The 26401-nt window shown below is 43.3% G+C and overlaps 1 protein-coding gene across 3 annotated transcripts in view; it reads right to left on the bottom strand.

Annotated features, from left to right (window-relative positions):
• Positions 1-26401, bottom strand: part of LOC132782953 (ATP-binding cassette sub-family C member 12-like) — a 116259-nt gene that overhangs the window by 56986 nt on the left and 32872 nt on the right. For all 3 annotated transcript variants that reach the window (XR_009632122.2, XM_060787954.2, XM_060787955.2), the window contains exons 10-15: positions 26141-26248; positions 23707-24033; positions 21527-21598; positions 21009-21133; positions 18115-18187; positions 3541-3744 (exon numbers count right to left, since the gene is read on the bottom strand). Coding sequence is in view for 2 of the 3 variants with exons in the window: in XM_060787954.2 (XP_060643937.2) it covers positions 3541-3744; positions 18115-18187; positions 21009-21133; positions 21527-21598; positions 23707-24033; positions 26141-26248 (909 nt within the window). In the remaining variant the exon portion in view is untranslated. The remainder of the gene's footprint in view (positions 1-3540; positions 3745-18114; positions 18188-21008; positions 21134-21526; positions 21599-23706; positions 24034-26140; positions 26249-26401) is intronic.

Genomic DNA, 26401 nt, shown 5'->3' with positions numbered 1-26401 from the left:
CGAATGGATTCTCCCCTACAAACCATCAAGGTTACTAAGATCTTCCGGAGGGGCCCTGCTCTCGGTCCCACCACCTTCGCAATCGCGTTTGGTGGGAATGAGGGACAGGGCCTTCTCGGTGGTGTCCCCTCTGCTTTGGAATTCCCTCCTACCAGAGATTAGATCTGCTCCTTCCCTCCTGACCTTTAGGAAACTAATAAAAGCTTGGCTTTGGAATGTGGCATTTGAAGATTGAGACAGTAACCCTTGTCCACATGGAAAGGTGGTGACGAATGGTGACTATATTGACGACTTGGGTTGTGTAATGTGATGATGATGTTTTTATTGTACTTATATTTTAATGTGTAATGATGATGCATTGTGTTGTTTTGTATATTATTGTATATGAACACATGTTGTGAACCAGCCTGAGTCCCTCCTTGGAGGTGAGAAGACCAGTATATAAAATTTCTAAATAAATAAATAATAAGTAAGTAAGTAAATAAGTAAGCAAGTGGACAGAGTTGAATCCTATGGAATTCTGGGATTTGTATTTTGGTGAGGCACCAACATTCCTTGGCAATGAAGGCTGAAGGCTGAAGACCTTGTAAAACTGCACCTCTCATGTTTCCATACCATTCAGCCATGGCAGTTAAAGCAGTGGCAAACTGCATTCATTTTACAGTGTAGATGCACCCTGAGAAATAAGAATGTAAGAATTCGTTGTACTAGAATCCTGTGAAACCGATTCAACACAATCAAATGAAAAACAAACTGAAAAGCATACCAATACAAAATAGTTGACTACATCCTTGATCTTACTCCCCTCATCCCCCTTTAAAAGCCCTTTCCTCAGCATCGAGTCATCTGATCAAAACCTTTTGGAAATTAAAAAAGGCCTTTGCCTGCCGGCAAAAGGACAAGCATCCCATTACATTTTATGGTAATAGCATCGTTTTATTGGTATTTGCATTCCTGGTATTTCTCAGCTACTCTGTGCACCTATTTCCAGCAGGATATGTAAATAATAGCTACATAAATAAATGGTATGCTCCATGAGACATTGAATTAGAAAAAGGTAGAGAGTTTTTGGAGAGGCAGGGGACACCTGGGGAGAATGAGAATACGATCCTTTCATAGGACTGGATGAATCAGAGAATTCAGAAACTCTAGGAAAAAGTATACGGATATATCCTTGAGGCTTTTGATTGGGTGCATTTTTGTTTATGGAACAGCTCTGCTTGTGCTGAGCAACACAAATTCTCTGCATTCCTTTAACAGAAATACCTTCTGCTTTCTACTTATCCTTTTTTAAAAATTTATTTTTAGTAGCTAGCTGAACACCTTAGGTATTCTGTATCTTTCCTCTGTGGCTGTTGTGCCATCTCCTGGTGGACTTTGCCATTTTATTTCTCCAAATGGTTTGGAGATTACGAGTCGTGCGTCACTTATGCTTCAGATCAGAAGCGTTTTGGATTTGGATCTCCTCTCCCAAGAAGTTGGAGCATCCGGCTTTGCATATATATACATCATGTCTTGGACTGCCTTGGACTGCGAGAAGATCCAAGCAGTCCATCCTCCAGGAAAGAAAGCCCGACTGCTCGTTGGAGGGAAGGATACTAGAGACAAAGTTGAAGTCCTTTGGCCACATCATGAGGAGACAGCAAAGCCTAGAGAAGACAATGATGCTGGGAAAAGTAGAAGGTAAAAGGAAGAGAGGACGACCAAGGGCAAGATGGATGGATGGCATCCTTGAAGTGACTGGACTGACCTTGAAGGAGCTGGGGGTGGTGACGGCCGACAGGGAGCTCTGGCGTGGGCTGGTCCATGAGGTCACGAAGAGTCGGAGACAACTGAACGAATGAACAATAACAACAACATCATGTCTTGGAGATGGGACCCAAGTCTGATGTTCCATACACACCTTATACACATAACCTGCTGGTAAATTGTATACAATATTTTAAGTAATAAGTGCTACAATTTTGTAGTGTGATTGAGGCACAACTTAGTATTTCACACTGATATTTTAAGTAAAAGTCCAGTTTAAAACAAACACTTCGGGTCCTTCCACACAGCCATATAACCTAGAATAGCAAGGCAGATAATCCACAATATCTGCTTTGAACTGAGTTATCTCAGTTCACATTACCATATAATCCAGTTCAATGTAGATGTGCTGTCACACGCTGGGCCTGTGCATAAAACTGTAGACAGGACATAAATTCTGTGTGCCCAACGGGACGCCGGGGCTGCCTCAGATTAAAGGCTTTTGGATTTCCTTAAACAGAGTCTTTAGATTGCTTAAAGGTTCAACAAAGTTCTTTATTATTGAAAACAAACAGGTACTTTAAGGCTTTCTTAACAGTCTATTGTCTCTCTCTCTCAATCTTGTCCACAGGGAACAGGCACTATCTTCATAACTGTAACTAATGGGGAAATCCTTAACTTCTAATCTTTGCCTCTGATGGCGTGGAGCCCCTACACCTGGTACCAACTGCTTCTGGCTTCCACGAGTGACTCTTACCAAGCAGAGCTTTGTAGACTTCCAGGGAAAAAGGAGTTCAGGTTTCAGTGATGGCTGACTGAAGTCCCCCAGCAAAGGAGCTGTAAGGCTGTATGATCCTCGGCCAAGCTGTGGGCTGTATATCTCCCCAGCCAAGCCGTAGAAGATGAAGCTTTCTACAGGAGCTCTTGGTATTATGTCCTGCATGAAAGGCTTCTCTGTGTGGACTGAACCCAAACTGGCTCCTATTCCCTCCAAAACCTAAAGGGGGCGGGACCAGGGAACCTAACTATAATTGACAGGTGGCTTGCCCTATGATTGCAGCCAAAAGAAGCCACCTATCTGCAGAGTCCCTGAAACTTAGGACTATAAGAAACATTAAATGCAAAGCAAGCAAAATTGGAGCTCATGGTGCAGTTGTACCTGCACAGTGGATTTTATACAACTGTGTGGAAGGGCCCTTAAATGTAATTCTTCTTTCTGACTAGACTAGGCACATCAATCAGTGGGATTTATGTAGACATTGACTCATCGAATTATTTTTGTTCCAATGTGTGTATAATATTTGGGATTTACAATTGGATGCAGACCTTGCATTCCATCTTTTAAAATTGATCACTGGATTACAACAACAATGAAAACATCAACAATAATAACAATAATGAGGCCTCTTGACATTACTTTCCTAGACCCTGGCCTCTCCTGAGGCATCTAATTTTGCAACTTTTAAGAAACCAAGTGAAATGAAGTTCATGCATACATACATCCTTTATATTTTCTAATTCCTATTTCTAATATGGTTACATCAAATATATATTTTCCGATATATGTATCATGTATTTTCATCATGCCTTCATCAATACCTATACTCATCGAATCCTAGAGTTGGAAGAGACCCCAAAGGCTATCCAGTTCAACCCATTCCTCCATGCAAGGAACACACAATCAACTTCTAGACTTATAATCATGATAATATGCAGTCATTTCATTGTGTGAAGACATGCCCTAGGCTGGTACATTATGCCATTATCCCATCCTGTACCTCTTTCTGTTACCTGAAGCTGATGGGTCACAAGAAGTATAGTTTTTCCTTGCAGGGCTACTTTAATGCATTCTTCAAAAATATGCTTCCCAACATGCGCATCCACCGCCGACAACGGATCGTCCAATAAATAGATATCTCTGTTGGCATACACAGCCCGAGCTAAGCTGATTCGCTGCTTCTGGCCGCCCGAGAGGTTGAGGCCCCTTTCCCCTATCTATAAAAGAACAAAATTTCCACATTAGTCAAGGGATAGTTTATATATATTACACACATACACACACTAGCTGTACCCACCACGCGTTGTTGTGGCCAACCTTCTTCTTTCTCTTTCTTTCTTTCTTTCTTTCTTTCTTTCTTTCTTTCTTTCTTTTGCTCCTTCCTTCCTTCCTTCCTTTTGTCTTTGTTTCTCTCTTTCCTTCCTTCTTTCCTTCCTTCTTTCCTTCTCTTCCTCTTCCCTTCCTTCCCCCTTTTCTTTCCCTTCTCCTTTCTCCCCTTTCTTCCTTCTCTACCTATTCTTGGATTGCAACTCCCAGCGGTCCTCCTGAACAATCTATCTACTTACCTATCTATTCCCATCTAATCTATCTATCTGGAGGCTTGCTGGGAGTTGCAGTCCAGGAATAGGAAATTGGAAGTATGCTGGGATTGGGATGCTCTCAACGAAATCCAAGGAGAAGAAAGCTTGCATCTTGGAAGCAGTGCATTTGGATCATCCTCCTCTCCTAAAGAACCTGGTCTAGGGGATGCTGGGAGCTGTAGTCCGGAAGAAGGTGTGGATATGCTATTGTGTGTTTTGTTTGCGAAGGGAATCTTTTATCACATGCGCTGTAGCATCTTTTTGCTTTTTTTTGTTTTTGGCTTTTTAAGTCTCTTCCGCTGTGTTTTCAGTATTTTTATGAGTGATGGTCACTTGTTGGCCTGATAGGTGTATTGTGTCCAAATTTGGCATCAATTCACCCAGTGGCCCACTAATATATATATATATATATATATATATATATATATATATATTAGTGTCACATTTCATAAAAAGCTTTATGGCTTTTTTAAGATGCAAGGTACCAGGCTCATAGAATCATAGACTCAAAGAGTTGGAAGAGACCTCATGGGCCATCCAGTCCAACCCCATTCTGCCAAGAAGCAGGAATATTGCATTCAAATCACCCCTGACAGATGGCCATCCAGCCTCTGTTTAAAAGCTTGCAAAGAAGGAGCCTCCACCACACTCCGGGGCAGAGAGTTCCACTGCTGAACGGCTCTCACAGTCAGGAAGTTCTTCCTCATGTTCAGATGGAATCTCCTTTCTTGTAGTTTGAAGCCATTGTCCCATTGCGTCCTAGTCTCCAAGGAAGCAGAAAACAAGCTTGTTCCCTCTTCCCTGTGACTTCCTCTCACATATTTATACATTACTATCATGTCTTCTCTCAGCCTTCTCTTCTTCAGGCTCAACTGCACAGCTCTTTAAGCTGCTCCTCATAGGGCTTGTTCTCCAGACCCTTGATCATTTTAGTCGCTTTCCTCTAGACACATTCCAGCTTGTCAATATCTCTCTTGAATTGTGGTGCCCAGAATTGGACACAATATTCCAGGTGTGCTCTAACCAAAGCGGAACAGAGCATGGGGACCATAACTTTCCTAGATCTAGACACTAGGTTCCTCTTGATGCAGGCCAAAATCCCATTGGCTCAATTAGCAACTGAGTCCTAAGCATGGCATTTTCCCAGCACCCATGATAAATGTTCACATTACCAGCTCTTTAGTTCCCATAGAATATTTGCCTCCAAAACAGTTTAGATGAAACAGGGGAGTTTTGCAATTTACTATGTGGCGAATAACGATAGGATCAGGTGCATTTCTAAATCTTCTGCCTGAACTTGCAATTTTACTTTATTTTGTATTGTCAAAGGCTTTCATGGCTGGAATCACTAGGTTCTTGTGGGTTTTTTCAGGCTATAGAGCCATGCTCTAGAGGCATTTCTCCTGACGTTTCGCCTGCATCTATGGCAAGCATCCTCAGAGGTAGTGAGGTCTTTACTTTATTTTTTTTCTCACTACTATTCCAAAAACCTCCTAATCACCATCCTGGAAGATGTAATTCAAAATAATTGTGATAACAATAATACCAACTTTCCCAAGCTCTGGATACTTTTCGCTCAAGACATTTTCCTTCCTGAGGCAGAACACGAAAGAAGGCCCCCAAACTCCCCAAGTACCCCAGTGTCAGCCAAGTTATTTTGGCACCTGAGGCAGAAAATGCCAGGATAAGTTCAAAATACCACCACAATAATAACAGCAGCAATAATTTATGGTCTTTTCACACGATTCCAAATCTGCTGCCTGAGGCCATTGCTTCACCCTTCCTAATGACAGAGTGGAATACAGGGGCCTTGGAGCTATTTCCAAGATGGGGGGCAATCAAAACTGTCAGGCAAGTCATTATCCATTTTGTTTCCTTGGACAAATGTTTTTGCAAAACCATAAAAAGATAGCATACAGTGAATAACAACGATGCTACCGGGGAAAGCTGTTAACCTTGTGAGTACCGTGACGACGGTGCCAAAATTATCAATGAAATATTAGAAAATTGCTGAAAGCATGGCATTAATATATCAAGGAATGTAAGACATGCAAAGGTGGCAATAATGAGACTTTGGATCAGTAGTTCTCCAGAAGGACAACAACAAAGGAGCCTTGGGCATCCTGTATTGTCGAAGGCTTCCATGGCTGGAATCACTGCGTTGTTTGAGTTTTCCAGGCTGTATGGCCATGTTCCTGAAGCATTCTCTCCTGACGTTTCACCTGCATCCTCTAAGGTTGTGAGGCCTGTTGAAAACTAGGAAAATTGGGTTTATATGTCTGTGGAATAATGTCCAGGATGGGAGAAAGAACTCTTGTCTGTTTGAGGTAGGTGTGAATGTTTCAATTGGCTACCTTGATTAGTATTTAATGGCCTGGCAGTTTCAAGGTTTGGCTTCTTACTGCCTGGGGGAATCCTTTGTTGGGAGGGGATTAGCTGTCATGTGGAAAGGAGGAAACAATGAAAATGAACAAAATCTGGCTACTGGTATTTAAAAATCATAACACTTAAATAAAAAGCAACACTTGAAAACAGGGAAATTCCAGACAAGAAACTATCAGGGCCAGCTAATCACCTCCCAACAAAGGATTCCCCTAGGCAGTAAGAAGCCAGACCTTGAAACTGCTGGGGCAATTGATGTGGCCATTTGAAACATTCACACCTACCTCGAACAGACAAGAGTTCTTTCTCCCACGCTAGACATTCCACAGAAGGGGGCATGGTGGCGCAGTAGGTTAAACCGCTGAGTTGCTGAACTTGTTGACTGGAAGGTCGACGGTTTAAGTCCACAGTGTGGGTGAGCTCCCATTGATAGCCCCAACTTCTGCCAACCTAGCAGTTAGAAAATATGCAACCGTGAGTAGATAAATAGGTACTGCTCTGGTGGGAAGGTAATGGCGCTCTATGCAGTCATGCCGGCCACATGACTTTGGAGGTGTCTACAGACAACTTCAGCTTAGAAATGGAGATGAGCATGTACTCCCAAAGTCGGAATCAACTAGACTTAATGTCAGGGAATTTTTTTACCTTTACCTTAGATGGGGCTAAAGTGACCAAGGAGAAGAGTTGTACATGTGGAATATTTTCAGTGTCTCTGAATTGCAAGAATTATTATATACGAGTATGTTTTCATTCATTTCACTCGTAGCTGTACCTCTGGCACATCCTGGGTTGTTTCCTCTTTCCTTTATTTGAAGGCTATCTTTCCACCAGATTCGATATTACCTTATCTGTTTTTGACAATGGAGCCAAAGGCAAGGAGAGAGCTATTCTATTGCCCAGAAAAAAGCAGCTTTTCAAAATCAAGTACATCTCTCCGGAGATGAGATAATTATCCCCTTCTCTGTCATGCAGGGTGCTTTCCAAACATTGCGGCTCCAATACAAATGGTTTTCTTTGCAGTGTAAGGGGAACATTGCCAACAAGTTTGGGATTAAGCCTCGGACAGGACTAAAGCACTTTGCTTACACAAAAGAGGCAGCAGGGTGAATATTGCTTAAAATTCTGCACATGACATTGCACCGGGGCTGTGGCGCAACTGGCTGTGAGTCAGCTGTATTAAGATCACTACTGACCAAAAGGTCATGAGTTCGAAGCCAGCCTGAATCGGAGTGAGCTTCCGACCAAAATTGTGTAGCTTGTTGTCGACCTTTGCAACTGAAAGACAGTTGCATCTGTCACGTAGGAAATTTAGGTACCATTTATGTGGGGAGGCTAATTTAAGTAATTTACGAGGCCATAAAAATCTCCAATAATGTGTTGGTACAGCTGTACCAGGAGCTCCAACTTCCTTTTCTTTCATTGAGTGTTTGCATGTATTCCAAAGTTCCATGCATTATGCAATAAGGTGGCTTCCCTTGGTTTGCAATTATAGGGCCAATGACCCATCAATTATCATTATGTATTGTCGAAGGTTTTCATGGCCGGAATCACTAAGTTGTTGTAGGTTTTTCCGGGCTATATGGCCATGTTGCCAAATTGCCTCCAGAACATGGCCATATAGCCCGGACAAACCTACAACAACCCAATTATCATTATGTTTTTTAGTCCCGCCCCTTTCCCCAGGGTTCAGGAAGGAAAGGGAGGCATTTTAGCTCAGTCTTACAGTTGAAAGCTTAGCTACAGGACGTGAATCAGCTTCACCTGTAGAGAAGCTTCGTTTCTTATGAAATTCCAGGGGGAAACAGTTCCAAAGGACTTCAGCTGGAGAATCTACAAAGCCTTGGCTGGTAGGTCTACTCGGGACTCAATAAGCAGTTTGGAGCCGGGAGTAGGGCCCATACCAGTAATGTTTAGAAAGTAGATTGCCCAAGGAGGGGTTAAAAAGGATTTTCCTCTTAAAGAAAAGAAACAATTCACGAAGCCAGTTGCCTGTCCCTTGTGGACAAGATTAAGAAAGCCACCATTTGATTCAAAGCTTTGAAGTATTTATTTGACTTGTTGAAGATCTGAGAAGTATTTGATTGTTTTGTTGAAGACCTAAGCAATAATAAAGGACCTTGTTAAACTTTTCAAGCTTCTAAAGACTCTGTATACCTTGTCTCTCTCCTGAGGAATCTGTACAAGGACCAAGTAGCAACAGTCAGAACTGACCACGGAACAACAGACTGGTTCAAGATTGGGAAAGGCGTACGGCAAGGCTGCATACTCTCACCCAACCTTTTTAACCTGTATGCAGAACACATCATGCGAGGATGTGCGGGGCTGGATGAATGCAAAGCTGGGGTGAAAATTGCTGGAAGAAACATTAACAACCTCAGATATGCAGATGACACCACTCTGATGGCCGAAAGCGAGGAGGAGCTGAGGAGCCTTCTAATCAAGGTGAAAGAAGAAAGCGCAAAAGCCGGGTTGCAGCTAAACGTCAAAAAAACCAAGATTATGGCAACAAGAATGATTGACAACTGGAAAATAGAGGGAGAAACCGTGGAGGCCGTGACAGACTTTGTATTTCTAGGTGCAAAGATTACTGCAGGTGCAGACTGTAGCCAGGAAATCAGAAGACGCTTACTTCTTGGGAGGAGAGCAATGTCCAGTCTCGATAAAATAGTGAAGAGTAGAGACATCAGACTGGCAACAAAGATCTGCCTAGTCAAAGCCATGGTATTCCCTGTAGTCACCTACGGATGTGAGAGCTGGACCCTAGGGAAGGCTGAGCGAAGGAAGATCGATGCTTTTGAGCTGTGGTGTTGGAGGAAAGTGCTGAGAGTGCCTTGGACTGCGAGAAGATCCAACCAGTCCATCCTCCAGGAAATAAAGCCCGACTGCTCACTGGAGGGAAAGATACTAGAGACAAAGTTGAAGTCCTTTGGCCACATCATGAGGAGACAGGAAAGCCTAGAGAAGACAATCATGCTGGGGAAAGTGGAAGGCAAAAGGAAGAGGGGCCGACCAAGGGCAAGATGGATGGATGGCATCCTTGAAGTGACTGGACTGACCTTGAGGGAGCTGGGGGTGGTAACGGCCGACAGGGGGCTCTGGCGTAGGCTGGTCCATGAGGTCACAAAGAGTCGGAGACGACTGAACGAATGAACAACAAAGACTCTGTATAGGAAAATCCTTAGGGCCTCTTAGCTGAGGCACCCCAGCTTCCCGCTGGGCACAAAGAGCACGTCCTGTTCAAAAGCCAATTGCTATAGGCCCAGCGCGTGACAGCACAGGGAATGAGGAAGTATTTCATCAGTATCGCAGATGGACAGTGAAGTGACACCTCCCCTGGTGGCCAGAAAAAAAGGTTGGAATGTTAAATATCCTCTGTGTGTCTGTCTATATGTGTTGTGTGTCTATGGCATTGAATGTTTGCCATGTATATGTACATTGTAATCCGCCCGGAGACCCCTGCGGGGTGAGAAGGGCGGAATATAAATACTGTAAATAAAATAAATAAAACTACAAAGCAAAGTCACAACCTCTGAGGATGCCTGCCATAGATGCAGGTGAAATATCAGGAGAGAATGCTTTTGGAACATAGCCATACAGCCTGGAAAACTCACAACAATCCACGTGGGCATCCTATCTCTGATGCCTTCTCATTTCAGAAAAGCGTAGCCTTATCTCAAAGTCATATCAAAATCCATCATTTTGCCCCCCAAAACCTATACTTATACACATGTATATATGGTATTTTGAATGAAAGCACTGAGAGTCAGCCCCCACAATCCAGACAGAATCATAGAGTTGGAAGAGACCTCATGGGCCCTCCAGTCCAACCCCCTGCCAAGAAGCAGGAAATTTGTATTCAAAGCACCCCCGACAGATGGCCATCCAGCCTCTGTTTAAAAGCTTCCAAGGAATGAGGCTCTACCACGCTCCAGGGCAGAGAGTTCCACTGTTGAACGGCTCTCACCGTCAGAAAGGTCTTCCTAATGCTCAGATGGAATCTCCTTTCTTGTAGTTAGAAGCCATTGCTCCATTGCGTCCTAGTCTCCAAGGAAGCAGAAAACAAGTTCGTTCCCTCCTCCCTATGACTTCCTCTCGCGTATTTATACATGGCTCTCATCATGTATAAATTCCTCTCGCGTATTTATACATGGCTCTCATCATGTATAAATGGTTCATGCTCATCTCCATTTCTAAGCTGAAGAGCCGGCATTGTCCGTAGACGCCTCCAAAGTCATGCGGCCGACATGACTGCATAGAGCGCCTTTACCTTCCCACCGGAGCCTACCTATTGATCTACTCACATTTGCATGTGAGTAGATCAATACTCCTCTCAGCCTTCTCTTCTTCAGGCTAAACATGGCCAGCTCTTTAAGCCACTCCTCATAGGGCTTGTTCTCCTTGATCATTTTAGTTGCCCTCCTCTGGACACATTCCAGCTTGTCAATATCTCTCTTCAGTTGTGGTGCCCAGAATTGGACACAATATTCCAGGTGTGGTCTAACCAAGGCAGAATAGAGCATGGGGAGCATGACTTCCCTGGATAATTTCAGGATTCAACCCCTGCCGCTTTGGATATGTCTTCCAGGAAATACGTGAAATGAATTATGACATTATAGGCAGGTAGGTATGCATCCTGATGGAGCAACCGGTGTCTCCTTTCAAATGCAGCTAGATCCAAAGTCTTTTTAAAAGTAGGCTTGAGTCCCAAGCTAGAGCATGTTCCTTGTTAAGAGTGCCTTCTAATGAAAATCTAAACTGACATGATGGCCTGGAGGGACGTGATGCCAAATTCTATTATTATCGCATTCTTGTTCCCTTAGGATAGCTACCTGCTTTCATTTCAGCTACTCATCGGGATGCACAGTGATTCAGTATGTAACTTGTATAATAAAATGGTATATTTAAGGAAGGCTTTCATCTCCTGCCCTACTAAAAATTGCTCTGACAAAATGAACAAATTGTCTAGTGGCCCCGAAACAAATCAGAGCCCTACTTTGCCCAGGCAGTGTACTCTGAAAAGGAGAACCAAGCCCATTTCGGGTCAGTGTTTAACGTGGTTAATACGACTTTTGTGTTGTGGAAGGCAAACTCCACAGGTCCAGTGGCCTGATCCTTTTTGCAGGCCACTCCAAACCCATATCTTCCAATTCTCTCAATTTGAAAGGGACAGTCCTGATTAATCCTCTGCCATCCCACTTTTTCAACTGCTATTTGAATACCCCAGTTTTCATATCTTTGTTCTACTTTTCTACTTCATTTGCTACAAACTGAAGCCAAAACATAGATGGGGTTTATAGTCAGTGAATTCGGGAGTACTAAGACAGCGTTTCTCAACCTAGGGGTCGGGACCCCCGGAGGGGTCGGGACCCCCGGAGGGGTCGTGAGGGGGTGTCAGAGGGGTCGCCAAAGATCATCAGAAAACACAGTATTTTCTGTTGGTCATGGGGGTTCTGTGTGGGAAGTCTGGCCCAATTCAATCATTGTTGGGGTCCAGAATGCTCTTTGATTATAGATGAACTATATATTTCAGCAACTACAACTCCCAAATGTCAATGTCTATTTTCCCCAAACTCCACTAGTGTTCAAATTTGAACATATTGAGTATTCATGCGAAGTTTGGTCAAATTTATCATTGGTTGAGTCCACAGTGCTCTCTGGATATAGGTGAACTACAACTCTAAAATTCAAGGTCAATACCCACCAAACCCTACCAGTACTCTTTGTTGGTCATGGTAGTTCTTTGTGCCAAGTTTGGTTCAATTCCGTCATTGGTGGAGTTCAGAATGCTCTTTGATTGTAGGTTAACTATAAATCCCAGCAACTATACTTCCCAAATGACAATATCAATCCCTCCCAACCCCACCAGTATTCAAATTTGGGTATATAGAGTATTTGTGCCAAATCTGGTTCAGTGAATGAAAATACATCCTGCATATCAGATGTTTACATTACGATCCATATCAGTAGCAAAACTACAGTTGTGAAATAGCAACGAAAATAATTTTATGATTGGGGGGTCACCACAACATGAAGAATTGTATTAAGGGGTCGCGGCATTAGGAAGGCTGAGAACCACTGTACTAAGAAGCTAATGTGGAATTTTGTCCTTCCCTGTGAGTTCACGCAAAAGCAAATTGCTGCAGCCTCTCTTAGCTTGTGGTTTCCTCCCGATTAATAACTCTTCACATCTTGACCACACTTTCTCAGGATCTACAGTGCCGTATAAAATCCATATTATGTGGCAGGGCAGACTCATATAATCCAGTTCAAAGCAAATACTCTGGATTTAGATACTGCATTGCATTGCAGTGTAGATTCAGCCTAAGTCTCAGGTGGTCAAACTACAATCATCCAGAGCAGTGCTCCTCAACCTGGGGGACAGGACCCCTTGAGGGGATCATGAGGGGGTTTCAGAGGGGTCGTCAAAGACATCAGAAAACGTATTTCCAATGGTCTTAGGAAGCCCTTTGGAAGAGCAGACTGAAGATCTCTCTGCCTGTCATTCTCTTCCTTTTTGGAAACAAACAGCGAATGCTCCCACGAAAAGCCGTTCTCTGCTATGATTGGCTGGCCTTTCACCCAAGGGGAGGGCTATTTCTGAGATTCCAAGTTGGGAGGGGAGAGCAAGCATGCTCGGTGCATGGCAGCATGGTGCGCATGTGCAGGTGAGGGAGAGCATGCGAAGTTGGAAGGAGGCTTGCGCCAGCGAGTCCCTTCAAGGCATGGGGATTCTGTGTGGGAAGTTTGGCCCAATTCTATCGTTGGTGTGGTTCAGAATGCTATTTGACTGTAGGTGAACTATAAATCCCAACAACCACAACTCCCAAATGGCGGGGTCTATTTTCCCTAAAATCCACCAGTGTTCACATATTGAGTATTCGTGCCAAGTTTGGTCGAGATCCATCATTGTTTGAGTCCACAGTGCTTTCTGGATGTAGGTGAACTACAACTCCAAAACTCAAGATCAATGCCCACCAAACCCAGTATTTTCTGTTGGACATGGGGGTTCTGTGTGGGAAGTTTGGCCTAATTCTATCCTTGGTGGGGTTCAGAATGCTATTTGACTGTAGGGGAACTATAAATCCCAGCAACCACAACTCCCAAATGGCAAGGTCTATTTTCCCTAAAATCCACCAGTGTTCACATTTGGGCATATTGAGTATTTGTGCCAAGTTTGGTCCTGATCAGTCATTGTTTGTGTCCACAACACTCCCTGGGAGTAGGTGAACTACTACTCTAAAACTCAAGGCCCACCAAACTCTTCCAGTATTTTATGAGTTGAAACCCCATAACTTTCGGTTCTGCTACATATTGGATGTGCCCTTTCAAAATGCTCTTTGACTGTAGATGAACTATAAATACCAGCAACTAAAACTCCCAAATGTCAAGGTCTATTTCCCCCAAACTCTGTCTGTGTTCACATTTGAGCATATTGAGTAGTTGTGTCAAGTTTGGTCCAGATCAGTCATTGTTTGAGTCCACAGTGCTCTATCTGGATGTAGGTAAACTACAACTCCAAAATCCAAGGTCAGTGCCTACCAAACCCCTCCAGTATTTTTCTGTTGGTCATGGGAGTTCTGCATGTCAAGGTTGGTACAATTCTATCATTGGTGGAGTTCAGAATGCCCCTTGATTGTAAGTTAACTATAAATTCCAGCAATTACAACTCTCAAATGACAAAATCAATCCCCAACCCCACCAGTATTCAAATTTGGGCGTCTCGGGTATTTGTGCCAAATTTGGCTCAGTGAATGAAAACACATCCTGCATATCAGATATTTACATTATGGTTCATAACAGGAGCAAAGTTACAGTTATGAACTAGCAACAAAAATAATTTGGTTGGGGGTCAGCACAATATGAGGAACTAGATTAAGGGGTCACGGTATTAGGAAGGTTGAGAAACACTGATCTAGAGGTTGTTTGACTCCAAATCCCAACAAAAAGAGAAAAGGGAACAAACAAATAAAAGGCATCATTTGCAAGGTCATTCAACAGCACACACAAACAAAAAGGAATGCATGTGTTTGCAATAAATAATCTTTAGAACATTGCAGTAGATCTTCCAAGCAATCGATAGCCCTTATGATATTAAATACACACTCAATACAGTTTGATAGCGACAGAGGTGAAGGTCCGTTGAGCTTGACTCGTTAACTGAATCAAGATAGATAATCCTGGATCTAAATAAACCTACAATAAAAGAGGGATCAGATTTATCTTTGGTGGCGAAGGCAAGAGTCATGCTTACTTCTATTTTGTGAAGAATTCTACATGGATATGTTGGGACGAACTGCTGGGAAGGACTAGAACAGTGATTCTCAACCTTCCGAATGCCGCGACCCCTTAATACAGTTCCTCGTGTTGTGATGACCCCCAACTATAAAATTACTTCCATTGCTACTTCATAACTGTCATTTTGCTATTGTTATGAATCGTAATGTAAATATCTGATATGCAGGATGTATTTTCACTCTCCGGACCAAATTGGGCACAAATACCCGATACGCCCAAATCTCAATACTGGTGGGGTTGGGGGCGGGGGTGATTGATTTTCTCATTTGGGAGTGGTAATTGCTGGGATTTATAGTTCACCTACAATCAAAGAGCATCCTGAATTCCACCAATGATGGAATTGAACCAAACTTGGCACACAGAACTCCCATTGACCAACAGAAAATACTGGAAGTGTTTGGTGGGCATTGATCTTGAGTTTGGGAGTTGTAGTTCACCTACATCCAAGAGATCACCATGGATTCAAACAATGATAGATCTGGACCAAACTTGGCATGAATACTCAATATGCCCAAATGTGAACACTACTGAAGTTTGGGGAAAACAGACCTTGACCTTTGGGCATTGTTGTTACTGGGATTTATAGTTCACCTACAATCAAAGAGCATCCTGAATTCCACCAATGATGGAATTGAACCAAACTTGGCACACAGAACTCCCGTGACAAACAGAAAAGACTGGAAGTGTTTGGTGGGCATTGACCTTGAGTTTGGGAGTTGTAGTTCACCTACATCCAAGAGATCGCTGTGGATTCAAACAATGATAGATCTGGGCCAAACTTGGCACGAATACTCAATATGCCCAAATGTGAGCACTACTGAAGTTTGGGGAAAACAGACCTTGACCTTTGGGCATTGTAGTTACTGGGATTTATAGTTCACCTACAATCAAAGAGTATTCTGAACTCCACTAACAATAGAATTGGGCACACAGAACCCCCATGACTAACAGAAAATACTGTGTTTTCTGGTAGTCTCTGGCGACCCCTCTGATGCCCCCTCTGATGCCCCCAGGGGTCCCGACCCCCAGGTTGAGAAACACTGGACGAGAAGATTCAAAAAACCTTATTACTAGCCATTAAGGGTTTCCCTATGACATTAAGTCTAGTCGGGTCCAACTCTGGGGGTTGGTGCTCATCTCCACTTCTAAACCAAAGAGCCGGTGTTGTCCATAGACACCTCCAAGGTCATGTGGCCGGCATGAGTGCATGGAGCATGGTAACCTTCTCACCGGAGCGGTACCTATTGATCTACTCACATTGGCATGTTTTCGAACTGCTAAGTTGGCCAAAGCTGGGGCTGACAGTGGGAGCTCACCCTGCTCCCCGGATTCGAACAGCCAACCTTTCGGTCAACAAGTTCAGCAGCTTAGCGGTTTTTGGTCCACTACACCACCGAGGGCCCAAGGTAAACTATAAGAGCATCAAATTATATGTCAAACCAGAATATCATTGGAATCTGTCCGTAGAGGCCTCCAATTTATTTACAGCAACAGTTTATTTATTTACAACTTTTGCATCCCGTCCTTCTCTAACCTGAAGGGGACTCACCGCATCGGCAACAATCGGCAACAATTCAGTGCCAGAAAAACATACAATCAAATAAACATTTACACTAAAAACACAGAATGAAAATATCAAACAAGTACATCAGTTATTAAAATCACGTCATCCAAGATCGTAGTCCAGATCCATTCCTGATTGTCATTGCACTAATTCTACATTCATTTATTGCATTGCAGTTATTCTCTGAAAACTTGGTCCTATAGTTTTAACTTTTTTTTCTAAAGGCCAGGAGGGAAACAGCTGATTGAATAACACTTGGGAGGGAGTTCCACAGCTGAGGGGCCACCACTAAGAAGGCCCTGCCCCTCGTCCCCACCAACCATGCTTGCAAAGGAGGCAGGACAGAGAGCAGAACCTCCCCAGATCTTAACTTCCAAGATGGTTCATAAAAGGACATACATTTGGACAGGTAACCGACGCCGTCGTGTGGCTGGCAGGCCTGCATGGAGCACCATTACCTTCCCGCCGGAGGGGTACCTATTTATCTACTCACTTTTGCATGTTTTTGAACTGCTAGGTTGGCAGAAGCTGGGCGAACAGTGGGAGCTCCCCCCGCTCCCCAAATATGAACTGCTGATTTGCGGGGTACCTATTTATCTACTCACATTTGCATGTTTTTGAACTGCTAGGTTGGCAGAAGCTGGGCAAACAGTGGGAGCTCACCCCGCTCCTCAAATATGAACTGCTGATTTGCGGGGTACCTATTAATCTACTCACATTTGCATGTGTTTGAACTGCTGTTTGACAGAAGATGGGTGAACAGTGGGAGCTCACCCCGCTCCCCAAATATGAACTGCTGATTTGTGAGGTACCTATTTATCTACTCACATTTGCATGTTTTTGAACTGCTAGGTTGGCAGAAAATGGGCGAACAGTGGGAGCTCACCCCGCTCCCCAAATATGAACTGCTGATTTGTGGGGTACCTATTTATCTACTCACATTTGCATGTTTTTGAACTGCTAGGTTGGCAGAAGCTGGGCGAACAGTGGGAGCTCACCCCGCTCCCCGAATATGAACTTCTGATTTGCGGGGTACCTATTTATCTACTCACGTTTGCATGTTTTTGAACTGCTAGGTTGGCAGAAGCTGGGCGAACAGTGGGAGCTCACCCCGCTTCCCAAATATGAACTGCTGATTTGTGGGGTACCTATTTATCTACTCACATTTGCATGTTTTTAAACTGCTAGGTTGGCCAAAGCTGGGGCTGACAGTGGGAGCTCACCCTGCTCCCCAAATATGAACTGCTGATTTGTGGGGTACCTATTTATCTACTCACATTTGCATGTTTTTGAACTGCTAGGTTGGCAGAAGCTGGGTGAACAGTGGGAGCTCACCCCACTCCCCAAATATGAACTGCTGATTTGCAGGGTACCTATTTATCTACTCATATTTGCATGTTTTTGAACTGCTAGGTTGGCAGAAGCTGGGGCTAACAGAAGGAGCTTACCCTGCTCCCCAAATTTGAACTGCTGACTTTTCGGTCAGCAAATTCAGCAGCTCAGCAGTTTAACCTGCTGCGCCACCGGGACTCCACTAGCCACTAAAGAAGGCGGTAATATCGAAAAATGCCTCTCTCTTTCATATTTCCTTTCCACCCTGTTAATAGAAGTTTGACAAAGATAGGAGCTCTCTGACAAATAATGCAACAATAAGAAAGTTGTTTCGCTATGCAAAGGACTTGTATGAGACAATAAAAAAATAAGAGGAATGCTCTGTCACATGTTCTGAAAGGCTATGTTAATCCAGCTTTTGTTGTGACACTTACTTCAGTCATATCTGCGTAAGGAAGAATGTCCATATCTGACTTCAGGCAGCAGACTTTGATGGCATAATTGTACCTGAAACATTAAAAAAGTGAACTGTGTTCAGCCTTCTTTGAAAGGTATTGTTGTCTTCCAAGCAAAAGACACTTTGCAGGTTTGCTTCAAAATACAAATGGGTGAACTGTGTCTAATCTCCAGGATACCTTTTTGGCAGAAAGTTCCTCAGGCTGGCTCAGGACCAGTGATGTCTACTCAGGTCTGCCTCAGGGGAGCGTGCTTGTTCCATCCATGTTCAACATCTACACAAATGACCAGCCATTGCCAGAAGGGCAGAGAGTTTCATCTATGCTGATGATCGTGCCATCACCGCTCAAGCAGGGAGCTTTGAGATGGTAGAACAGAAGCTCTCCAAAGCTCTAGGTGCTCTTACTGCCTATTACAGGGAAAACCAGCTGATCCCTAACCCATCTAAAACACAGACATGCGCTTTCCACCTTAAGAACAGACAAGCACCCCGAGCTCTGAGGATTACCTGGGAAGGAATCCCACTGGAGCATTGCAACACACCCAAATGCCTGGGAGTCACTCTGGACCGTGCTCTTACCTACACGAAGCACTGCCTGAATATCAAGCAAAAAGTGGGCACTAGAAACAATATCATACGAAAGCTGACTTGCACAACCTGGGGATCACAACCAGACACAGTGAAGACATCTGTCCTTGCGCTGTGCTACTCTGCTGCTGAGTACGCATGCCCAGTGTGGAACACATCTCACCACGCTAAAACAGTGGATGTGGCTCTTAATGAGACATGCCGCATTATCACGGGGTGTCTGTGCCCTACACCACTGGAGAAATTACACTGTCCAGCCGGTATTGCACCACCTGACATCTGCCGGGAAGTAGCAGCCAAAAGTGAAAGGACCAAGGCAGAGACATCTCCAGCTCATCCCTTGTTTGGGTATCAGCCAGCACGTCAACAACTTAGTTTTCTAAGATCTACAGAGACACTCGCTGGAACACCTCAGCAAGCGAGAGTCCAAAAGTGGCAGGCACAAACCCAGCACCTCAATCAATAGCTGATACCAAATGAGAGACAATCTTAAGAAATGGGGCTACAAAGTGGAATCCATGACATGCGAGTGGGAGAAGAGCAAACCACTGACCACCTGCTGCAATGCACCCTGAGCCCTGCCACATGCACAATGGAGGACCTCCTTGTGGCAACACCAGAGGCACTCCAAGTGGCCAGATACTGGTCGAAGGACATTTAATCAACTACTAAGTTTGCAAATTTTGTGTTCTGTCTGTTTGTTTGTTTGTTTTGTTCTGTTAGAAATGTAATACAATTGTCTGGTTGCCCCTGACACGATAAATAAATAAATGAATAAAGGACATTATCACACAAAACTTCTATTCCACAGCATTGCATGATCACTAATAGTGGTTACCTCCTGGAATAATTAAGTATCCTTCCTATCATACATGTTTCCATTCACACAACTGTGTCAATTTACCAGTTGTTGGTCCTGGGTTGTTGTAGGTTTTTTGGGCTATATGGCCATGTTCTAGAAGCATTCTCTCCTGATGTTTCGCCTGCATCTATGGCAAGCATCCTCAGAGGTTGTGAGGGCCTCAGTTGTTTTATTAGCCAGTTCCTTTTAGTACTTGAAACATTAGAAAATGTTGACCATTTCCACTCCCTTGGCAGCCACCTCTCCACCAAAGTTAATATCGACACCAAAATACAACACCCCCTGAGCTCTGCGAGAGCAGCATTTTCCCGAATGAAGCAGAGAGTGTTTGAGGACCAGGACATCTGTAGGGATACAAAGGTGCTTGTCTATAAAGCTATTGTCCTCCCAACCCTGCTATATGCCTGCGAGACGTGGACTGTCTACAGACATCACATGCAACTCCTGGAACGATTCCATCAGCGCTGGCTCAGGAAAATCCTGCAAATCTCTTGGGAAGACAGGCAGACAAACGTCAGTGTGCTGGAAGAAGCAAAGACCACCAGCATTGAAGCGATGGTCCTCCGCCATCAACTCCGCTGGACCGGCCACGTTGTCCGGATGCCCGACCACCATCTCCCAAAGCAGTTGGGAGAACGGAATACGGAATGTGGGTGGGCAGGAAAAGATATTTAAATATGGGCTCAAAGCCAACCTTAAAAACTCTGGCATAGACACTGAGAACTGGGAAGCCCTGGCCCTTGAGCGCTCCAGCTGGAGGTCAGCTGTGACCAGCAGTGCTGCAGAATTTGAAGAGGCATGAATGGAGGGTGAAAAAGAGAAATGTGCCAAGAGGAAGGCACCTCAAGCCAACCCCGACCGAGACCGCCTTCCACCTGGAAACCAATCCCCTCACTGTAGGAGAAGACACAGGTCAAGAATGGGGCTCCACAGCCACCTACGGACCCACCACCAGGACACCGAACTTGGAGGACCATCATCCTCGGACTACGAGGGATCATCTAAGTAAATTAAGTAAGTACTTGAAACCTTAGGTTGGTATTTTATCTCATTTTGTGCTCTGCTGTGCTTTGCTTTGTGGTGATCTTTGTGACTTATTGTTCTGAAATTGTGGTTTTTATTACTTTATTGCCGGTTGACCTGAAAGTACCCCTGAAGAGAGCTGCCTATCTTTGAGTCACTAAGTTAATATGTTTACAGTTATATAACTCAACTCTCTGTCCATGCTGACTTGATGTTCTTAGGAACCATAGTCTTTCAAAGCAACGTTTTCCAAGATCTGGGGAAATCTGGGTTGTTCAATTCCTCTTATCAAAGACTAGAGACTGGCTACAATTTAAAGCACAAAGCAAAGCAAAAGGACACCAATATTCCCCTTTTATCCTCCACTCTAGTCTTGTCTAGTTGGTTTTCATGTTTACCTTTGTTCATTGTAAGGTTTTCCAAAAAGGATATTTTCTCTGACAGTTCCATGAAATATCCATGCCTGCTGTGACACATAAGCCAAGGAACCACTTACAGCAACTCTTCCCTTTTGGAGATACATCTGAAACAAGGAGATAGCACAAGATCAGGCCAACTTTACCAGGGGCATTTGGTATCCACTGGGTTTTGGGATACCAAAATCTGTAGACGTTGAAGTCCCATTATAGGAGATTCCATCTGAAAATTAGGAATAACTTCCTAACTGTGAGAGCTGTTCAGCAGTGGAACTCTCTGCCATGGAGTGTGGTAGAGGCTCCTTCTTTGGAGGCTTTGGAACAGAGCCTGGATGGCCATCTGTCGGGGGTGTTTTGAATGCAATTTTTCTGCTTCTTGGCAGAATGGGGTTGGACTGGATGGCCCATGAGGTCTCCTCCAACTCTATGATTCTATGATTCTATGCACTGATTCAGAAGCAAAGAATGTATACCAACACAAAGTTTAAAAGTGTGCATACCTGCCCCAATATTGCTGTGATGACCGAGCTTTTCCCACTTCCAACGTTTCCACAAATCCCCAAGATTTTGCCCTGCAAATGGAATGTGTTTTCAATATCTTCACTAAATTTTCAAACATTGCATGAAATGAAAACAACTCCCCTTTGCTTGCTTGTCCTATGGACTCATTCAGCAAATTAATATTGCGATGAGAAATAGAGAGAAAGAAAATGGTGCAAAATTGGTTCCTGTCCCAGTCCCCTACTTTCATCCAAATTATGCACCTCAGTCAATAAGAGTCTGGTGGTGGCAACTTAAATATGGGTCAAGATCATCACTTAGCTCAGGATGAGTCCATAAGCAGTTAGTTTAAGATCCATTCTAAGTAAGCCTCCTCCATAGGCCTTTTCATATCCCTCCTTATCCATCTGGGTTTTGACATGGGTCTCAAATCAATCAAACAGAGACTGTGGGACATTGCCTTTTGTGAGTTGCGCTCTTGCTCTTATGTATTTTGTTCCCCTAGTGCCTTGTCCATAATGTTGGGTCTTTCCACGCAGCAAACTACGAGGGTTGAATAAAAAGTAATGCCTCCACCTTCATAACTCCTCAACAGATGGCAGTACTGGTTTGCAGCAGGTACTGGCTTGTTCAGTAGACTCTTCTCTACAGTTCCATTTTGACGGGAAACCTTAGCATTGAATGGTTGTGTTGTTAAAGTGCAAAGTATGGAACCCTTTGCATACGGTTGGTCAATGCGACTTAAGCAACGTGCAGACATTGAATTTTTGACAACAGAAGGTGTCACTCCAAAGGAGATTCATCAGAGAATGCAAGCTGATTGTGGTGATTGTGTTTATGTGAGTACTGTGCATCGTTGGGTGAGAAAGTTTAAAGATGTTGAGGTAGGAACATCTGACTTGTGTGACAAATAAAGAGTTGGGCGTCCTGTGACAGCAACCACTGAGTTTCACAAGCAAAAGGTTGACAGATTGATTCAGGACAATCATCGTATCCCTCAGAGAGAAATTTCAAGCATAATCAGCATTTCACAAGAACGCGTGGGTCACATTATTGTTTTGCGTGGCTATTGGAAGATCTGTGCACAATGGGTTGCGGAAACTGTTAGGAGTCAATTTCTGATGGCATGAAGACATCACAAATTCCCTCTGTGACATCCTGACTGAATCATCCTGACTGAATCAATTCTCTCTGTGACATTCTGAAGCGGGATAGAAACCACGTTGTCGAACTTGTGAAGCAACAAGTTCTAATAAGTAAACTGAGAAGAAGGGGAGATGGGTAGGAAAGGGATATAAAAGGAAGCGGTGGTGGGAAAAAGTCAGTAGTGTCTTTCTTTGCTGCAGAGATACAAGCAATACATCCATTTCAAAGCAAGCCTGCTTGTGAGTGGTTATTTACTATTTCTATTTAGATCCTACAGTCTGACATTAAGACATTACTCAAGCCTTATTCCTGACAGAAATAGAGTGTCAACTTCTTCTGTGACGGCTTCAGAAAACTTGTTCATTGTTGGCAGAAATGTATCCAATTGTCTGGTGATTATGTGGAAAAGTGAATAGTGGTAGTTAAAGAGCACATTCTAAGGATTATTGGTGCGTTTGATTTATTAAAATATTCCTATCCACATCCAAGTAACGAAGGTGGAGGCATAACTTTTCATTCAATCCTAGTATCAAAAGAACTTGACTATGGCCAAATACCACTGACTATTTTCCAAAGCAAATGTGCTCCCATCTGAATTGCTGCATGGGAGATTTGCAGGTATCCCAAATATCCCAAGCTCTACCCATATAACAAACAGGAAGCAGAAAGGGAGCTAAAATGTATTTTACGCAGTTTTTGACTGTTGTAAATTTTATCCATTTGTGTGTTTAATCAACCAGATGTTCTTAATCTCATTAGCTGCATACCTTGTACACCTATGGTGCAATAAGGGTCTTTGGACCATAATAAAATGTTGTTGAGAAATAGAGAGAAAGAAAATGATGCAAAACTGGTTCTTGTCCCACTCCCTTGATTTCATACAAATTATGTCCACAATAAGATAAAACAACATAAATTATGCAAATCAATCTTGGAAGACTTGTCTACTCCTGCTGTGTTCAAATGTTTCAATCACCTTCAAATTATCTAAGCAGAAATCCACTCAAACTTATTGTTGTCCTGCTATACCTACTTTGGCTACTGTAAAATTTAGGTTGCGCAAAGCAAAGGAACTGCTGTTCTCCTTCCCAACGATTGTTATCTGAGAGGGAGACGTGACTGGTTTTGGCACAGCTTCATCTTTGCAGATGCTGTTCCCATTCAGGGTGGTTCCCTTGCCCTTTTTGGCACAGCATTCAGTGGCAGAAGTGACACTCCGGGTTGCTTCCTTGACCCCTTTCGGGCTGCATTCACTGGAAGAACTTCCCCAACGCAATGTGGCATCTTCCAGGACCACGGCATTTGGGGAACCCTTCAAAGTGATCACATAGGGTGGAGGAATCTGAGTAACCAAAATTTTCTGAAAGAGAAGAGACAGAGTCAAGTGCAAACACTATAGGACTGGTGGGAGGTACAGCTTGAGTCAACAGGGGTATGTCTCAGTGGTGGGGAACACATGTAGTACACCAAGGTCCAGGTCAACCTCTGATGTCTTCATTTTCAAATATCTCAGAGAAACTATCTCGCCAAAGAATACAAACTCACCCCAATCAGAACATGGGGCGAGATGGATGTATGGAAGATACATAATAATAATAATAACCCCAAGATCCCAAGTGTAGACTCTGCAAGGAAGCAGATGAAACAATAGATCACATCCTCAGCTGCTGCAAGAAGATTGCGCAGACAGACTCCAAGCAGAGGCACAACATTGTGGCTCAGATGATTAATTGGAACTTGTGCCACAAATCCCATCTGCCTGCGACAAAGAACTGGTGGGATCACAAGCCAGAAAAGTAACAGAGAATGAACACCTCAAGCTACTCTGGGACTTCTGAATTCAGACAGAGTTTTGGAGCACAAGACTCCTGACCTTAAGATCGTGTTAAAAAACAAAGTATGGATCATTGATGTTGCAATCCCAGGCAACAGCAGGACTGAAGAGAAACAATGGAAAAGCTAACACAATATGAGGATTTAAAGATCAAACAGCAAAGACTCTGGCACAAGCCAGTAAAGGCGGTCCCAGTGGTGATCGGCACACTGGGTGCAGTGCTTAAAGACCTTGGCCTGCACTTAAACACAATCGGCACTGACAAAATTACCATCTGCCAGCTGTAGATGGGATCTGCATGCATTATTCACCGATACATCACACAGTCCTAGACTCTTGGGAAGTGTCCGACATGTGATCCAATACAACAGCCAACAGAGTGATCTTGTCTGCTGAGGACTGACCTTGTTGTGTTTCCAATTATTATTATTATTATTATTATTATTATTTGAAACACAACAAGATGAGTTCACAGCAGACACTCTGTTAACTGTTGAATTGGATCACACGTCAGACACTTCCCAAGTGTCTAGGACTGTGTGATGTATCGGCGAATAATGCGTGCTTTATTATTTATTTATTTATTTATTTGTATTCCATCCTATCTTCCCAAAGGGTCTCAGGATGGATTCCAATATACATAGACACAAGGCAAACCTTCAATGTCTAGAAACTAGTACAGATGTTTCTAAGATCTCTGGACTGCATGAAGAAATAGCTTCTAAAATTGAAAGATCATTTAGAAATCTTCTATATAATAACTATAGATTGGGAAAGTTCTCTTTGGAGTACAACTCTCACACTTACACACCTAGCATAATCAGTGGCATTGCTTATTGGGAGACTCTTGTATTGCAGTCCATCAAAGTTCATGAAAAACAAAGGCAAAAACTTCTATAATAAAATCTAAAACTGGGAACATGAATCTAAGACACTCATCACACGAATCATAAAATCCAAGAACTGAAAACATAAATCAAAGACATTTAACACTTGAATCTTTCCAAATCAAGGCTTCCAAGGAGCAGGAGTGAGATCTTGACTTGATTCCAAACGATGCTTCATCTGACTACAGATCCTGTACTTGGCACTTTTATCTTCTCATTACACTATGTCCCAAGTGCCCAGAAATGGGTTTCGTTTTAGCCTTGAATCCCTTATCATTCTTTCTTTGGGCCTTTCAGAACACCTAAGAGACTGGTCTGCTTTTCTAATAACTAATAACACCCTGTTTATCTATTTGCTCATTAATTTCTGCAGCAGGTGCTGAACTATTCTCAGGCTCTAAACCATGGGAATTCTCTGGTAGCAATTCAGGGAGCACACCATCATCCCCACACCCTTCAGGAACACTCTCACGAGAAACTACACTTTGAACAGGGATCTCCTGATCATTCTCTGCATCAATATCATTGGAAACACCATGATCCACATGAACCTCATTATCATCATTCCCCACATCCAAAGTACCCTGATCCTGAAACACAATCACAGGCTGAACTCCAACACTTCCTAAGCTTTGGATACTATAATCATCAGGGCATGATATTCTACAGGAGCAACAAGAATGAGCCCTGTAGTCATTCTTTTCTGTCCATCAGTTTCAAAATGTCTGAACTCATTTCAATTTTACCTTCAATCTTTTCAAAGAAACAGCTGCTTCCGCTGCAGCTTTCACAGAGAATGGCAAAATGGCAATGACAAACTTCATTACGTTAAACATCGCAATCACACTGAAGGCCTGCCAAAGGAAATGAGCAAAAGATGGTTAGGATCATGCATGATTATTTTCGCATTATACTTTTAAGATTTTCTGAAATGATGTGCAGTATGAATTGATATAGTGTGTACTTAAGACTTCATGCAGTCTAAACTACAGAGTGAATATGTATTG

Source organism: Anolis sagrei, chromosome 8 (assembly GCF_037176765.1).
Source record: "Anolis sagrei isolate rAnoSag1 chromosome 8, rAnoSag1.mat, whole genome shotgun sequence".
Classification (NCBI taxonomy): Eukaryota; Metazoa; Chordata; class Lepidosauria; order Squamata; family Dactyloidae; genus Anolis; species Anolis sagrei.
Note: the sequence above shows the minus strand (reverse complement) of the source record. Positions and strands in the feature narration are given on the sequence as shown.